The 18703-nt window shown below is 39.5% G+C and overlaps 2 protein-coding genes across 3 annotated transcripts in view; both read right to left on the bottom strand.

The window, feature by feature from the left end:
* Positions 1-107: 107 nt before the first annotated feature.
* On the bottom strand, positions 108-8877 carry LOC117389361 (zinc finger protein 654-like). 2 transcript variants are annotated; one of them, XM_055230820.1, is made up of 13 exons: positions 8720-8860; positions 7970-8115; positions 7795-7876; positions 7575-7710; positions 7285-7487; positions 7075-7211; positions 6844-6985; positions 6430-6714; positions 4695-5861; positions 3243-4104; positions 3023-3203; positions 967-1931; positions 706-893 (listed from the first exon to the last, which is right to left on the bottom strand). In XM_055230820.1, the coding sequence occupies exons 1-13, from the start codon at positions 8843-8845 to the stop codon at positions 889-891; spliced, it is 4437 nt and encodes a 1478-aa protein (XP_055086795.1). In that variant the 5' UTR covers positions 8846-8860; the 3' UTR covers positions 706-888. The 2 variants fall into 2 exon arrangements, with proteins under 2 accessions (XP_055086794.1, XP_055086795.1); XM_055230819.1 differs by having other exon boundaries at positions 108-893; positions 3023-4104; positions 8720-8877.
* An 873-nt stretch (positions 8878-9750) lies between these two features.
* Positions 9751-18703, bottom strand: part of htr1fa (5-hydroxytryptamine (serotonin) receptor 1Fa) — a 38068-nt gene continuing 29115 nt past the window's right edge. The window contains exons 2-3 of the mRNA XM_033987025.2: positions 13753-13858; positions 9751-12167 (exon numbers count right to left, since the gene is read on the bottom strand). Of these exons, the coding sequence (XP_033842916.1) occupies positions 10964-12166 (1203 nt within the window). The 5' untranslated portion in view covers position 12167; positions 13753-13858 and the 3' untranslated portion in view covers positions 9751-10963. The remainder of the gene's footprint in view (positions 12168-13752; positions 13859-18703) is intronic.

The raw sequence follows: 18703 nt of genomic DNA, 5'->3' as shown, positions 1-18703 counted from the left end.
TTATTTGTTTATTGAAACAAATCCAACCTTTTTTAAAGAAAAATAGATGGACTATTTTCAAATTTACAAATCTGGCCTATTCACATATTTACATAAATAAATAACCAAGGCAAGTAATAACTTTAGAAAAAAATGCAAACTTAGTATCATACAAGTTAACCGCATGTACTATGCATGTACTACTATAAATGTGATCAACCAATGGAGCATATCATCATTGAACCTTTACATAAATGTTTAAACACTAAACAACACTGATTCAGTTATGGCACTAATAATTATGTGATTTGGTTTTAGCTGTACATAGGTTTAGAAAAAAATAAAAAAATACAGGTTACAGACAACCTTCCCTGTTATAATTGGCTTAAAAAGGTGAATACTTTTTACACGCGTAGAATTGGTAAGTCATACAGTATTTTACTACTACCTTTTATGGACTACCATGGTGCTGGAAGACTACAAAAAATAACCATGCAGACTCTAAGCCCAACAGGAGACAGGAGATTATTGCAACTTGCACTGTTCAGTAATTCATCAGGTGCCAGTTGTTAGAACTCAAGTTCATACAGTCAGTTTATAAACATGATCCAGTACTGATCATTTAGTTTATATATAACAAGATTTCTATGCAAAATATGAGATGCATTTTTTGAGGTTCCTTGAGAATAATATAAAATGAGTTGAACTGTTCAGAGATTTCATTTAGCGTTTTTTTTTTTTTTTTTTCCCCCTTTGATGAAATAGTCGAAACACCACTACTTCATTAAACCAAAACTAAAAAGATATTGTGCCATTTTAACTATTACACTTATAAAGAAAAACAATGCAGGCAGCCAATGAGGAGCATAAAGAGTGCAAGGACCTCCTCACTCAGTGCTTCAGTTCTCATCAACCTAAAAAGACAACGCAAGTACATTAGTTTCCTATATCCATACACATTATATTAATTGCATGAGATTTACTTACTTTCATCGTCTGAGTCAAAACCGAAAAGTGCAGAGCAGGTGTTGAGCGATTTGTGTTTGTTTAATTCTTCCGGGGAACCGAAAAACGAGAGACATTTTTCACAGCGGTGCCTAATCTTGGGCTCTGGTTCAGGCGTAGGTTCAGGTGTCTCTACAACAACAGGTTCTTTTTTCCGCTGGTTCCATGGCAGGGTCTTCTTAACAACAGGAGCAGCGGTAGACTCTTCCATTTTCCTCTTGCGCATCGACAACTCTGATTCCGTCATATACATGGAGGGTGGGGGACGCAGTAGAGGAGCTTTGAATAAGGGTTTATATGCGGGATCGTTGGGTTTAAATGTTCGGTGTTCCTCAATAAGCGGTACCTCTGGACCACTTGCTTCACATACGCTTGCAATTGTAGTGTCCTCCGAACGGTTTTTCACATTTATAGGGTCCGGTTCAGGTGGTATTTTATGTTTCAAAGAAGCTTGTTTGGGCACTGGGTCTGTTTTTTCATAATATCCGTTAATGGTTTTACTGTTGGTCTCGTCGTCGCATGTTTCTGAATCATCATTATTCTTTGAGTCATTTAATTCTGCTCTATCAAACTGTCTCAAGTTTATTTCCTCTCTTGGTGTATTTTTATTCTGTAGCCACAGTTCTTCAACTTTGACCCTCTGCTTCCAGGGGGCTTCCTCGCTGTGCCGCTTGCTTTTATTGGGGCCAGTTTCCAAGTCGCTTTTTAGAGGTGTGGGGATGTAGTGTCTCCATTCGTGATCGCCAAGTGCAAATATATTGTTGAAGACGTTCTCGCAGGCAATGTACATGCACTGTGGTCTGAGGGGCACGTGCTGGGCCTCGTGGTTTCTCAGCTCCTGGAAGGACTCAAAGCGCTGCCCACAACTCTGATGGCAGCAGAAGTACTGAGGGTGCTCCAGATGAAGCTTCAGGTGGTCCTTGAAGTGTGGGAGAAGATTGAACTGCCTGAAATAGAGAGGACAATGCACACTTAATTACAGTATTTTTTTTTTTTTTCTATTATTTTAACTGGCACTTTTATTAATGTAACTGAAAGTCAAAACATCAATCAAACACAATCAGCTGACTTCAAGAACTAATTTTGCAAGTAATTATTATTCTTCATAGACATAGATACTGATACTGGACCAAGTCTGTCTCAGCTCAGTTATAGTATTTACTAAAAATGGGAGACTGTTGGGATCAAGGCACATCAGTGTGGATTCTACACATAAGTCTTTTCTTTTTAATCGCACTAGGTCAGAGGAATCATACAGAGCATTGTACTGTAAATGTTTTGTGGATCATGGGTGAAATCAAAAGTTAAAGCTGCAACCCATCCCAGAAAAAAGGATGAGCATATCTCACCTTTATGGACAGGTTTTTTTACTACAATCAATGTAACAAAGTTTAATCTGTCAACTGGACAAAAAGTTGTAGAAGTTAAGACATTTTGCTGCTCATCCAAGCCGCTTCTTCACTTCTGGTCAAATTACCGGTAGACACTGCCTTATATCTGTCTGAAGGGAGGAGCCAACTACACTGTAAACTGTAAACACTACACTGTATTATACTATACTACACTACTAAACGAAACCTACACTATAGACCTAGCCTACTTACAGTTTCAGTGTAGTTGTCCTATAGACATAAGGCAGTGTTCACTAACAATCTGACTAGAACTGAAGAACTTTTTGCCCAGTTGACAGATTTAACTTTGGCTTTTATTATGGATCAGACCTGGAGGTATTAGGCAGATATTGATTGTAGTTTTTATAATTGTCCTGTTCTGTAAAGCACTTTGGACACCATAGGTTACTGTAAATGTGCTATAAAAATAAAGTTGACCTTGACCGTGTGGTCCAGTCTAACCAGAGACCTCCGTGCTGTGAGGAGAGTGCTAATCACTTATTCACCATAGTTCCACTTGAATTTTGCTAGCATTCTTCCACCAAACCTGTTCCAGTCTCCACATTTATCTCACATCATCAACCTAATATAATGACCAATTAATGTTCTTGAAATAAACATGAACCGTAGCACATGGGGAAAGGTACCTGTGGCAGAGGATGCACTTTTGTTTGGACCATTTGAAGATGACCTCCTGAATCTTCTCCTCGTTCAGGTGGTACTTCATGGCATGTTTTGTCATGGTGTGGCCGATCTTGTAGAAGACTTTGTCACAGTCTTCACCAGGACAGAGGTAATATACAAGGTCTTTACTGACAAATTGTCCTTCTCCCTCCTTCTCTTTGCCCTCCTCTAAACCATTCTCACTCATTTCCTTCTTTTTGCTCTCATCTGCAGCATCCTTCTCTTTCTTCTCTCCCTCGTTTTTCCTTTGCTCTGGGCTATCTTCTGCTTTCCCCTCTTTTTCAGACAGGTTTTCTGCCTCTTCTCCTTTGTCTTTCTCAACTGATGTGTCCATTTTCTCATTTTCCCCATTCACTCCTTCCTGCCGCATGGGTACATTTTTCAGTATCACCAAATCACCATCAATCACCACCTGCTCCTCACTCAATACAAAGTCGCGAGGTATAATGTTCTGGTTAAATTTGCTGAACACGTATCGCTTTTTAAAGAGATTAAGAACATGTCTTGCGATACGCTCCTCTCTTTTCAGCTCAGTGAATTTGAACCTGCATGGTTTTGGTTTGGAAGTTGATTTGGAGTCCTTGGTTTCAGATGGTTTCAGGTTTTCATCTTCTTTAAGGCCATCATCTAGAGGTACAGGGAGGCTGGGAATTTCTGTACCATTGGCTGTTGGTGTCTGCTGAGATGTGTCGCTCTCTGGTGTTGCCTTTTTCTCCTCAATGCTATCGTCATTTGGTTTGCCAATGTGATTTTCTTCATTTGTCTCATTTGTTTTGCTATCCTCACTAGTTTTACTATCACCACCAGGTTTCTGTTTACTCATTTCCTCTATATGCTCCTTGATGTGTTTGCTTGCCACAGAGAATTCCCTAAAGCGCTGGCCACACAGGATACAATGTTTACGTTTCTTCTTCATATGTGAGAGGGCGTGTCTCATCACATTCAGGCCCCGGTAGGTTTTGTTGCAGAACTCGCACGAGTGGATGATGTGGCTGTATTTCTGTGTGCGCAACAATCTCTCCTGCCAAGCACTTCTCCCTTTTACCTGCAACAACAAGCAAAAATTCAGTCAACTTAAAGTAATTAAACAAATTAACTTGAAATTATTAAAAGTCTTTTCGAAATATATATATTTATTTTGAACAGTAAAAATACCAATTGTAGATGTGCCTTGTAATTAATGAATTCCAACAAGGCTCATCTTTACTACAATTTTCAAAAATCGAAAATCATCTTAACTCATTCAAGTATATATGTATTCTCTTTCTAGATGTTTTAGCTATTAAAATTAGTTTTCTGTAAAAATACATTATTTTAAACATTTATCAATATTAAAACTTAGATATACTTTGTAACTTCTCTGGTGAAGGTTTTACCACCTGCTTGCCTCTATGGAGAGGGAGTTTAATGGTATGGCATCAAATTATCTCCACAGAAATAAGCAGCAGGTAGCACTTGCAGACCAAGATAGCCAAGTCTACTGGCACTGTGGAACATTCCAAGCAAAGCAATAACATCTCCACAGAAAGAAGCAGGTGGTGAAACCCCCACCAGAAACATTGCATAGTGCACCTCGAAGATATACTTAATGGTATTCTATGTTAGTGTTATAGCTAAAAAGGAAAAAAAGCACACCTCCAGATAGGATTTTGTCTCCTCTGTATCCGCTGATAGCTTTGTTTCTTCAATTCCATTGGGCTGTTCTGGTACTTCAGCGTTCTCCGTAAGTTTAGGGGTGTCTCTAGATTTCGTGGAGTCTTTTGACTTTGCACCATCTTTAAATTTTGCTGACTCTTTAGATTTAGTTGTGTCTTTTGTTTGTTCTTCCTCATCCTCAGCTTTGTCAGGATCTAGGCAATAATTATGAAAAACCTCCACAGCAGAGTCCATCAATTCATAGGGCGGTCCATCCAGCTCAGGATCCCCCTCTACCGCTGGGACAAGAACTGAGTGGTCTTCTTTAGAGGGACTGGTATCTGGTACGGTTTGAGACTTCTCTAGTTTCTCCTCTGCTGTATTCCCTGCTTGATTTGAATTATCACTTATGGACTGAATGCCTTTCTCTTCCGAAGAAGCAATTATACTTTCCTCAGATTCCATTTCAATTACACGCTGAATTTCATTGTCAGGATAGCTCAGCTCAACTCTATAAAATGGTTTCCTTCCTCGTTTCTTGCCTTTGTACATGATCTTTTTGACTTTTAAATACTCCTCTCGATCAAGAGTCTGAACACCCTGCAGCCATCTCTTGTGTCCTTTCCGTGTCAGGAGCTGGCTCTTCACACACCTGGTTAAGTACTCTCGTTTACGATTGAATGGAAATTTAACAGGTGCAGCGTTTTCCCTGTTTTTATGGTTTCGTCTGAGTGAATACGAGTTAGACTTGCTTGAATAATTGGGTTTAATGTCATAAACTGCTTCAGGATCATCTCCTGTATTAGTCCCCTCATTGACCGCTTTCTCTGTCTCCTTCTTCATTTCATCTTTTCGTCTCCTCCCTCGTCTTCTCTTTGGTACATTTTCAGTTTCAGTCAAAGGCTTGACTTTCTGGCTGTCTGTGTTCTCATTTGGACCATTCACATTTTCACTATGCTCAAAAAATTTCAGACATTCCTGTTCTCCTAAATGTGGCTCGTCAGCACAGTTGTAAGCTGCCTGGGCTTCGCAATATTTCTCCTCTTCTTCAATTTCATTCAGGACAGCTGCCTGCATGGCTTTGTCACTGATCAACTCCAAGCAGTGGGTCCGCAGAGTAAGAAGGTTCCAAAATTCAGGGTCAAAACACAGATGCTCCTTTAGTTTCTAAGAAAATAAAAACAAGAAAGATTAAATTATGGATTTGATTAACTATAACATGTAGTTTAAGTTTAAGACAATGTGCCAACAACAAAAGGAAACCAGCAACAAGTGGGTCATTGCTTCCAAGCTCTAACCATTAACAGAAGAACCTACTGACTGCAAAGTATATTCATTTTTTTAAGTTGTTTTTTTCTACTTCTATTGCGAACTAAAGGCATCTTCCATCAAGGAACCATGCATGTTTACACAACAAGCATGAAACAGTGGGAGCTTGTAAAATGGAAAATGGTCACATTTTTAAATAGTGCTTTTCCACCTTCAAGGCACTCAAAGAGCTTTACATCAATGAATCACTCACCCATTCACACACACATTCCTACACCAGTGTATGCAGACAATGGGGACAAGGTGGGTTAAGTGTCTTGCCCAAAGACTGCTAACCTTCAGCTCAGTGAGTGCACAAACGTTTTACCAACTGAACTACTGTTGTCCTCTGTATTGTACTGACCCTGTCATCACTGGATTAGTGGACAACTGAACTGCCTGCCAGCATATAAAATAAAAGACTCACCTGTAGAATATGGAAGCGTATGCAGGTTCTGACGGGGCTGTTGTGGGGGTGCAGTTCATCATCAGGATGCTTGTACAGGGAGCAGACAGTGTGGTAGGCCTCCAGACTGCGCTCCTGACAGAAGACCAGCAGGGCACAGGCTCGACACATCTCCAGGTCATGAGGCAGCAGGAAGGCGATAGTCTTACACACCAGAGACCGTGTTACAGCATCAGAGTGGAGGTTGCACAACTGCAGCGCTCTGGCACACAGTTCCACGCACACCTGAATCCCCTCCTCACCAAGCTTCAAGATGCACATGCAAGATTCAATTTCATTACAAAATATAAGCAATAAGTATAGGTTAAACTGTCACATTATACATGAATGAATTCATAAATATAGTAAATTCAGCATCGTTATGCCATGGCTCACCTCTGTATGGACCAGTTTGATGAAGGGGAAGATGGCTCTGACATTAGTTGCAGAAGATGACAGCCTCAAACACTCAGATAGAAACTCGTGTCTCGAGGGATGGGCTCTGAGGTACAACCTACTCCAGATAAACACCAAGTCCCTGCAAGAAATAAACAACATATTTTATCGTACTGTGCCACTCCAAAAAAAAAAATTTGTGGTCAAATCATACTCCAGAATATAGCTCACCAAATGTAGTACATGTCTCCATTTTGGAGCTGCTGAGTAAGAAATGTCTTACAAAGTGACAGTAGGACCTCGTCCTTTTCCACATTCTCTGTGTTACAGATTATCTCTACAGCATCACGACCATCAATTTCTGCCATCTGAACATAAAAAACACATATTACACAAGATACTAGTGCAAGAAAGACTTTCACAAAGACCATTCACACTGACCTCTTTAAGAAGGTGTTCATGCAGAGATGACTTGTAGAGGCAGGTCAGGTAGGCCTGATGGAAGAACAAATGTTTTCCCATTTCCTGATTTTCCAAGCAGCATTTACAAAGTGCCATCGCTTCCTGTAAACGCTCACAGGCCTGCAAATACCGAACTCGCAGCTCAAGGAGTACAGGCAACTCTGAACTCAAGTACTCCTCAACTGTTTGACAAGAAAAAAGCGGGAATTAATATTTGAACAAACAAGACCACTGTTTTAGATATAGCACTTCTAAAATAATAATCCTACCTTGTTTTTGTAGTACAACTGCCTCTTTTAGAATCCCCTGCAGTATGGGATTCTCCCATGGGCCTCCAGACTTAAGAGTCAACTTGACATGATGGAGGTAAATATTTCTGTGTCTCAAAAGTTGAGAGTGGCATTCCTACAAAACAATTATGTTTATAAAAAAGAATAGATCATAGCAATCTAAATGCAACGTAAAAAAGACAACATGAGTTTTAATTACCAGAAAGGAATCAAAAATGTCTTTTAGAGGCTGCTCCCCATATTCTTCTTTGCTGAAAAACAGCAACAATTCAAAGAAGCTCCTGTAGGACAACATAAGAACAGATTAGAGATACACACAGCTGTATTGTCCTAACAAATTCATCAAGAATTTACTCAACTAAATAAGTACTTACAAGGCTAGACTGCTGAGGACATAATGAACATGTTGGCAGTCATCGGGGAAGGCAGCAGTGGCTTTGGTGAAACTGCATAGAGCTGTCCGGAGTACTTTGAGCTGAGGGAGGGGAACGTGCCATTGTCCAGTGTATTCTTCTACCAGCTGTGAGGATATAAAGAAAATCAGCCTTAAAAAGAACCAGATGCCAATATAACTTTTCATGGTTACATGCAATTTGTTTCCTTTTGTTTATACCATCAACTTTAGGCACATAGCATGAGATCCGACATTGCTCTACATGTGATACGTAAAGCAGGCTAGCAGGTTGTGTCATCATTGTCATCATTCATCAACAGATAAAGTTAAACACAAAATTAGGCTCTCCGTTTAAATAACTATGGTTCTTTGTTTAAAAAAATGGTTATAGTTAAAACACAATAAAAATAAATATCCAAACTACTGAAGTGCATAAGGATTAGTAGAGACAGGTGCTATATAGATGATGGTAAATTACCTATAGCCAGCCGGCTAAGTGGTATGCTAAACATGTCAGTGAAATCTGAAGTGCAACTGCAGCCCTGTTAGAGTACACCTAAAGGGGTAAACGCGGGATTATGTTGCACATGTACCATCGCAAAGAACAATCCAAAACGGGTTTGGTTAAAACAATACAACAGAGGGCAGTTGACGAGAGGCTAGCATTAGCATTGCGCTATAAACACAGCTCCGTTCCGCTTAAAGTCAAAGGAAAGTGAGACTGTTGTACCTCACAAAACGCAGAACAGTACGCTTTACTGTTGAGAAACGACTCCTCCGTACAGTGCGTGCTACACAGCGTTTCTAGGGCTAAATCAAGCCCGTCTGTCTCCAAATCGCTCTCGCTGTCCGCCATACTGGACTCGGAATCAGGCGCATAGCCCAAGTTGCCAGATAGAAAGAACACTATCCTCCTTTCAATATGGGACCGAAACGGCCAACATGGCAACCTCATCACTTAAAGTTTTATTTTTAAAACAGCTGGTAAAAAGTTTGAATAGGTATTGATTTGTCTGTATTTCGAAATGTTTATGGCTTGTGCATTAAACATTTAAATGTGTAAATTGGTGTGAATGCTTGGAAAATTGGATATTTATGAGTCAAAAATAAATGAGTCAGTTTAAGTCACTGGACTCATTATACCAATTAGTCAAACCACGTGGATGGGGTGCATGAAATAGATGCACCAATTAAGCCTTATGCACAAACATGTTTATTTTATATCCATCAAATACTTTGACCGATGCCTTAGCGTTGTCTTTTAACAGTTATTGGTCTTTTACGAAACTTGCAGCGCCATCTAGTGGAGGGTGGTGCAAATAAAGTTACGCTATTTGGGCATGGATTTTGTACTGGAAAATCAGTGTAATGTGTAAGTCTTTTAGGACTTAGCCTAAATATTGTTCACAAAAATATCTGTTCTGTCGTTACAAGTTAACTAAATCAAGCATGGAGCCAACAGTAGCCATACATATTATCTGATTAGTGGATCATTTCTTCTCGTACATCTATTTAAGGTTAAACCTACTGGCTTCATTGCAATGTCCCGTTCACCGTGATGGCAGTTGTTCATGTTATTTAGCTTTAGCTAACTGCAGTATCCTCTTTATCCACAAGAGTGTGCCAAGATACCAAGATGATGTTGACATTTGCAAGAAGATTGAGACTGACTGGTGCCTATCCAGATTTTCCTTGTTTCTTGTACAGCGTTTAATCCATAAATTATTATAGGAAGAAAAATAAGAGATACTAGGACCACTTTAAATGTGAATTGTTTATTATTGATTATTCGAACAGGAGAAAGACAAAAAAAACAACAGTTTACAAATACTGTTCATATCTGTCAAAGATGTACACAGTATAAATGGCACTCTTCATCTCTCTGTAGAGAAACACCCTCACACTTGACTCAGCCACAATGTTTTCATCAACATTTATGTGCCCTCTCAGAGGCAGTAAAGAAATAGTACTTCTATTCCAAGTACATGAGTAGGAGTTGTGTAATGAGGACCTCTCACTGGTGGCTTTCACAGTCATTAATGCTGATAGGAGTAGGAGTGAAGGATGGTTACTTGGTGGATTCAGATAAATCAATGTATTACATTTTAAAGCTTATTCAGTCATAATTATATTGTAAAAATCAATACTGAAGTTATACAAAAAATATGAATTACATTGATTGTAATTTGATCTTGTAACATTGGCCAATCTTGTTAACTAAATGGATACAGCATGATTCCATGGTAACAGAAAGTTTAAACCATACTACGGAACATTCCCCATGGAGATAGATGAGTGTTATACCATACTGTGTAATATTAGAGTTTTATTGAGATGCAAGGACACTATTACTTGGTAGAAAAGTTTCACATGGTGCTTTGATAAGGTTTAATAAAATGCGAGACTTAACCTTTGAAAAAAATATTAAACTTGTAAAATGTAATGATAAAAATGTATGTGCCAAAACCAAATGAAATACCGTTAACCATCATATTGACAGTTATTTGAAATATTGCACCCACCCATCACATTCTGTTATATTGTGGTGTATTTTACAGATGTCCTGTATTCAGCAGTGTGGTGTACATAACCAGGGTCACATGTATTAGTTATTTCAAGACTTAAAATGTGGCTGATGACAAAAGCTCAGAAGGCAGACCTCGGAAAAGGTCATCCATGGCCCCATTTTCTAAAAACCAACATGTCAGTGTGCCACAACACACAGCAATTAACATCAAGGAGATCAGGCTATGCTATTAATAGAAGGACTTGGATTGGCTAGTGTCGAGCTGATGCCATTTGGGCTGTTCAAGTGTCCAGAAATGGGTGTCAATCCTCTCCTTTATGAGATCATACTCTCTCAGAAATGATCCAACCCATAATTTCTGTCCATTTTGCCATTAGTCTGTCCTTGCGAGTGGCCCTGTCTAGAGGAAAATTGTATAGCGTATATGACCATGTATAATTGTAACCATCAGAGATAATGGCTGCACCTAATAAGTCTTTGGAAAGCCTTTTTGAAGTCCTCATTGAAGATGGTGTAGATGAGAGGATTGATCAGGGAATTGATGTAACCCAGCCATGTCAAAAACGCCTCCATCTCCATCGAAATGCTGCATGAGCTGCATGTGTTGACAACTACCTCCTTGACGAAGAACGGCAACCAGCAAATCACAAAAGCTCCGATGATCAACCCTAGCGTGGATGCTGCTTTGCGCTCCCTCGCTCCTGAGATCCTTGGTCCTTGGGATGACTGGCTCCGCCTTGATTCGTTTCTGGATTCGCTTCGTGATTCCAGCCGGCGAGATTTGAAATGGGAAGCCTTGACAGAAACACGCACTCTCGGGGGTTCCTCTGTCGATGGTTCAGAGATAGACTTTTCTGCCGGGCTTATTGGCTCCGGACTTTGGGCTCCTACCTCTCCAGCGCCCTCTCCTGCCGGGTAAGTTGAAGGTATCATGCTCCCATTGGTCATGCATGAGTGGCGACTTGCCCTGCTTGCTTCCCTTCTCATATACAAGGTCTGGGCAGCACGGTATATCTTATAGTACAGTATTAGTATCAGTAGCAGAGGTATGTAGAATGCTCCGAATGTCGTGTACAATGTAAATGTAATGTGGTGATGCGTGATTATGCACTGGTCTTCGTGCTCTGCGTCACCACTGTAGTAGCGCCACAAAATTGGAGGAAGTGATATGAGAATAGACAAAAGCCAAACAACAGCAACCATAGCTCCTGCTCGTGCACCGGTGCGCTTACGAGAATATTCCACCGCATCTGTAATCGCCCTGTATCGGTCAATAGCAATCGCAGCTAGGTGTAGGATTGAGCATGTGCAACAGGTAATGTCCACACTTAACCAAATTGTGCACACCGCCTGACCCATGACCCAGCGCTCCTTTTGGATGTACATAATACTGAAGGGCATGACAAGAACTGCCACGAACAGGTCAGTCACGGCTAAGGAGCAGATGAGGTAGTTGGCCGGGTGATGGAGCTTGCGGGTGACGCCGATAGCAGTGATGACCAGGCAGTTAAAGAAGGTGGTCAGGATGGCCACTATGGAGAGAGTGAGGGTCAGCAGGATTTTACTGGTGGGGATGACGGGGGTCTCCAGTGACTCGTATTCACTGGTGCTTGTGGAGAACACCCCCTCGGTCCAGTTGGCAAAATCCATTCTAAAAATAAAGACAGAAACAATTGCATTAGAAACAAATATAAAGCTGCTTGAATGACCGGCAAAACATGTATAACTTTTTGTCCAGTTGACAGATTTTCATTTTTCTTTTGCTATGAATCACACCTGGGCGACTGGCGAATTACACTGACATCTTTTCTGGTGGGGGTCTGCCACCTGTTTACTGTGTTGAGATGTTAATGCGCATACACTGCCTGGCCAAAAAAAAGTAATCACCAAAAAAAAAAAAAGGTCACACACTTTTTTTCACATTTTTCGTTGGACCGCCTTTAGCTTTGATTACAGCACACATTCGCTGTGGCATTGTTTCGATTAGCTTCTGCAATGTCACAAGATTTATTTCCATCCAGTGTTGCATTCATTTTTCATCTTGCATTGATGATGGTAGAGTCTGACCACTGCACAAATCCTTCTCCAGCACATCCCAAAGATTCTCAATAGGGTTAAGATCTGGCCTCTGTGGTGGACAACCCATGAGTGAAAATGATGTCTCATGCTTCCTGAACCACTCTGTCACAATTTGAGCCCGATGAATCCTGGCGTTGTCATGTTGGAATATGCCCGTGCCATCAGGAAAAAAAAATTCATTTATGGAATAACCTGGTCATTCAGTATATTCAGGTAGTCAGCTGATCTCATTCTTTGAGCACAGACTGTTACTGAACCTAGACCTGACCAAATGCATGAGGCTCGTACCTATTTGCTTAGGTACATCCAGGTGCGGACTTTTTTTTTTTTTTTTTTTGGCTAGGCAGTGTACAGTTCCTTTAATTCAGGAATGTTGAAATATTTCAGCGTTTAGACACTGGAAATTACCGAGTGATTAAAGTAGAAATAAATCAAATGAAATCTCTTCACTTAACAATGAATAAAACTGAATCAAAACCAGGACTAAATTAGTTATTGATATTTTTTATTTAATGTTTGTAGTTTCATCAGTGCACTAGATATATGTCTCAATGTATAGGGTATAGGCCAACCACAATTACGATGGGTATATATATTTTTTCACATACACTATGCTCAGGACAAAGACTTTCCTTGTTCTTTCTGCTTTGCTGTGTGGTATTCTCTCTGTGACCTTTATCTCATTTGTATAGAAGTAAAGAGCACCGTGCCCTCTACGCAGCACTGACAGGTTACGTATTGTTCACCTGGAATTTTGAAAAACTTATTATAGTCGGAGTCTGTCAGTGTGTGGAGCATTCTCACTGTCTACACAAAATTGTAATAGGGTCTTAGGATGTTGCATGATGAGAAAAAAGCGTGAAAGTGTCATTCTGCTAATAACTATGAACAAAACATAATCAAAAATTGATGGAGTAAGTTGTGAAAACCCCAAATCTGTTATAAGAATTCTGTTCCATCTTTTGTGAAGAGCATTTTTACATCATCTATAAAACCTGTCTATATGGAGTAAAAAGGAAAGTTTTCACTCAAATGCCTTTCTGAAGATAATGGACTTTGGCAGTACTGAAGGTGCTAAAACATTAAATGCATCGCAGCCTTGAAAATCTATTAAACTTTTCTAAAAACATTTTGATGATGAAAGAACAAAATTGTACCTGTCAAGGTTTTGGCTATGTGGGTGCACTGGCTTCAGTGAAGTACAGATTGGTCGGTGCAGCCTGTGAGCCCTGCCATCACATTACTGCGCTCGCTCATCAACACCTAAAAGACATACCAAGGGAAACCAGGGTGAGAGAGGGAACCTTTAAAGGTGTTAACAGGCAGAAGACCAATACACTCTGTTGTAGCCAATTACTACTTTTGCACTAAAGAAAATGTACAGTGCTGAGCATGTGATGTGATACAATGTTGTTTTTTTTCTACATTCTAGTATTGCATTTGATTATCATCTACCATTACATTATTGCACATCAATAGAGACACATCACATCAATTTTCATCTCAAATCAAAGAAAAAATAAAACACATGGACAACAAGTTTACCTGCAGCAATGCATTTGTAAATAAATTGTCACAAAGCCTATATCTTCTCCCTAAATACTCTTACAAGACACAAGTGGTTAGATTGGCCTTAGACTAGAGAGGTATCCAAGCAGAACGACAGCTCCTGTTCAAAATGCTGGATCAGAGCCAAACAGTAACAGGTTCAGGATGGGAGTCTCTTCCCAGGAGCATGTGTTTTGTGTTCACTTCAAATCGAATATCAACAACTCACTCCAAACGCAAGTGCTGAGATGTCGTGGAGAAGTGAAGGGCAAAGTGGTTGTCAGTAGTAAATCAAGACTTCATTAAAGATATGTGTTTGTTGTCTAAATGCTTCAGCTGCACACCATATTTCATGGCATGTTCATAATGATCAATGGAGATAGAGAAGTTTGTATAACCTTGCACAGCAAGATGGATTCTCGCGATATTTGTGCGTTCCCAAACTAATGAGAATCCATCTTGGCATGCACCCGCAGTAAGGTTAATCGGGTGGGTGGACCAATCACAAAGCAGCATTGTGGTTTGTGCAGAAGCCAAAGGTCAAGCACCCAAGTGAATCTAAACAAACATGGCAACACCATCAGATGTACTTCAGCCTCTTTAAGCATCAATATGGACTATTGTGTTTGTGAAAAACATACAGAGGGAAGCACTTTGTGCATTTGTGGACAGGGAAGATGTCTGTGCTTTTCTCTGAACTGGATGTTACAAAAGTTTGATTTTTCAGCTTGTTCCACTCTTGTGTCGCTTTGACCAATCAGATTCAAATAATCGCCATGAAGTTCTGCATTTTCTGAAAGCTTTCAACGAGAGCCATTCCAGATTGACAGTGTGTAGATCTCAATTCAGAGTGCTACACATATCAATCTGGCATGAGCCAGGTTAGGGTTTGTATAGTCCACTATTCTTAACTCTCATTTTCTATAAATATTAAGACCTGTTGAGTCACAAGTTATGTAATATGTATGTATGTAAGTACCATGTGTTTTCTATAGAACGGCATATGCACTGATCAAGATGAACACGAGCCAAACCAATCCTGTCAATATTCAGGTGATATTTTGGCAATGCATCAGAAATGTGCTGAAATGTGTCTTTAAATGTATTCATTGAGATTTACAACTACTGTGAAATAACGCTCTATTAGCAGAATTTATTTAATTTTTATTAGATTACACTTTTTGAACTATAAATAATATAATATATTGCTTTGACCCATATGTACTCCTTTCAGTAGCCCATTGATACCTGTTCAAATATAGTTTTCATTTTCAATATTTCTACAAGTTCTAAGTAAAAAATCAAATTGTTACACTTGTGGACGATGATCCCTACACCGCTGTAGATCTTTAGTAGAGCATAAGCAGAAACTCATGTTTAGCTCCCTCTAGACCAGACCAGAAACCATTGCTATTAGGCCTATGTGTTTTTTTTTTTTTCAACTATAACTTCATATTAACCCTTAGAGTTTAAATAGCACTATTCACTATTTCACCACCAACGCCTCACCAACGCCCCCTACGCTTTATATGCTAAATCAATACAGATAACAAATGTGTGTCAGGGTATTAACCCATGGAGGTCAGTGAATCGATATGCCCAGGTATGACCATCACTGAGGCTCTTCTCCATTCTGCCATTTTCCGAAGACTGAAGAGCGGGAACTGTTGCTATAGAAACACAGGAGTACAGTTAGTTAATGTGGTTATGAGGCAGAGGCAGCCAAACTCATGTGCACAGGGTCTAACGAGATTCCCCTGTGCGGGACCAGGGCTAAGCCAAAGGGTACAGGAATTTGAGATGGATGCTGTCAACCTGAACAAAAGCTACATTTATAATGTTGTTTATGTATAATAAGTGAATTACAATGGTTCACTGTGTATAATGGTTTACAGATAAGCACATTAATCTGACTTAAATCTCCAGTTTATATGACAACATTTCCTCTGGGTCCTCCAACTGACTAACAGAAATATATGAAGCTTTGTTTGAAGGCTTTACAACACCTCCAGAAGGTGCCTTAAATGTTGCTACATATCTTTGAGACTTATAGGAAAGTGAAAAAAGTGGATGCCTAAAGATGCCCACTGAATTAGACTTTATACTAACTCAGTGGTGATCAGATTCAACCATACAAAATGGTCCCAAAGCAAAGTGAACCTTAGCCTTACTCCTAAATACTGTATGTTAATTAGCAGAATATATGGACCACTGGTTGCTTTGTTTGTGCTTGTGGTTGGCTCATCTGATGGATTTGATTTTTTTTTTTTAACTGTAAACTCATATACCCTTCTAGTGCACTGCATGAGGTCACTTATGGTGAAATGTATAGAAATGCTAATTTTATGTAGTGTGTAATAAGCAGATAATAAGCTATAAATGGTTTCTGTCTCTGACCATAATCTCTACATAACTCCTCCTGGGGGCGGTTTTCAAATAGGAATGAACCACAGGACCAGTGCAGGTCTATATTGTATTTCACAACAGATGTTATCGCAATATGAACACCTGTGCGAGGTTAGGGCTCTGGGCGCTGGAGCTGTGGCACTTTGGACAGTGATATGCCACACTGAACAAAATTATATGTTCGTATTATATTTATGGTTAGCATCTGTCAAATATTCACTTTATGTAAACAGAGGAAATTTATAATTAAAACATTATTAAGAGATGTGGAAAATTTAAATGCAGTCTACCTGATTTTTACTGTCTAGAAACATGGAAAACTGAACAACAGAACAATTTTAAACTATTTGCAGAGGTCTAAAGTTATTCCTCACTTACCTTAGACATTTCGCACATCCTGATTATTTACAATGTTACGCCTTGACAGTAAAGCTAGCAAAAACTAGTATGTTATGGTGCACTTCCTGATTATCAGACAATAAGGCGCTTTAATTAGATGCAGACAGTATGCAGTGGATATAGTTCCATCGTATAGGTACAATATGGCTGAGGCAAGAGAAATTTTACCCAAATACACAGAAAAAAATGGGTATAGGGTCTTTAAATCACAACGTTGCTCAATAAACTACACTTCAATTGTAAGTGCATTTACTGTGTCAGTCCCAAGCCTAAATTGTAATTAAGACAGTTGCATTCGGAACCGCATCCAGCTTAAAACCCAAATCAATATGCAAATCAGCCCCTTGTCTAAGAATTTATCTGGTAAACTCATAGCTAAACTGAGAGAAGATTAGGAGTTGCACAATGGTTTATTTATATTTTTGCTTTCTCTCTTGCTGTGTTTTGAAGTTTATTCTCAGTCACGCTCTGTCAACATTTTTTCACAAGTAATTAACTCCCAATCTTCTGATTTCTGTTGCCTTTTCTCCTCCCAGCCTCATAGTATGAAACCCACTGTCTTGTCATCTATGAGCTCCGGCAGTGAAATTGATTTTATGAACTTGCAATGAGAAAATGACTTCCTAACGTTACTGCCCAAATACCTGGATGTAGCTGACACGTTGTTATAAAGCCATGGGTACACTTTACACATGATATCGCCTTTGTGCCCAATCACATTTGAAGCACAAATGCTTTCACTGCTTTTCTGGGGCAAATTGCCTCGCTCCAATAAAAGGCGGCAATGAGGACTATTTAGTTTCTTCACAAGACTAAGTTTGGTCTTAAAATAAAATTGCTTCCCTTTGCATTGCAGGGGTAGAATGCATATCAGAAATAGGTTCAATGCACTACTTAAAATGCAAATGAGTGTTTTTGTGGAAAGATACATGGCAATTACTGCTATTTTTCAGTTGTCTGCGAGCTTGTTTTACATTATGTAAAGCGAACGTCCTCTCAAACCTTAAAACATTTGAGAAGTTGATGCCCAAATGTATATTAAACCTAGTATATAACAGATTACAACTTACACAATGGAACCATAGACTTTATATATAAATGTACATAGCTAACCTGCTAGTTGCGATGTTCCAAATAGGAAGTGATCATAGGCGTGCTTCTGACTCCATCAACTCTGGCTTAAATTCACTTTACATTAGAAAACTGTCACCTCTCTAATGTAACTGCTGCTGTCGGGCTCATTATTTTGGTCTTAAAATGTCCGTGTTGACTCACTCTACATGATCTGGGTATTTTTAATTTCCCTGAGGTGTTAGGAACAGGTTTGATTGAGAACATTGCTAAGCGCCCGGGAGGTTTAGCAGGGTGGGGCGGCCATTTAGCAAGGATGTTACCTTCAACAGCTTTGCTCCAGATTGGCTCTTTGGTTGCTGTGATACTCGTGGTCAGAATTCCAAATATGGAACTTGGCTCCAAATTTGCCCGTATAACCAATAGCCCTGATGAGCTTGATTTGACAGGGGCCAAATACTATGGGTGATGTCACAGTCCCTTAGGTCACTTCTTTATACAGAACACACCAATGAAAATATATTGGATGTTCTGTTTTTTACACTGAATAGGCCATGTGGTTGTAGAGTCTTGCCCAAGAACACGAAAACAGTGTTTAATCCATGTCCCTCCTAATCACTCCTCCTATTTGTTCAGAACCACATTAAAATGACAGAAATAATGATTTTCAATACATTATCTAGA

The sequence above is a fragment of the Periophthalmus magnuspinnatus genome, chromosome 21 (genome assembly GCF_009829125.3).
Source record: "Periophthalmus magnuspinnatus isolate fPerMag1 chromosome 21, fPerMag1.2.pri, whole genome shotgun sequence".
In the NCBI taxonomy this organism is placed as follows: Eukaryota; Metazoa; Chordata; class Actinopteri; order Gobiiformes; family Gobiidae; genus Periophthalmus; species Periophthalmus magnuspinnatus.
Note: the sequence above shows the minus strand (reverse complement) of the source record. Positions and strands in the feature narration are given on the sequence as shown.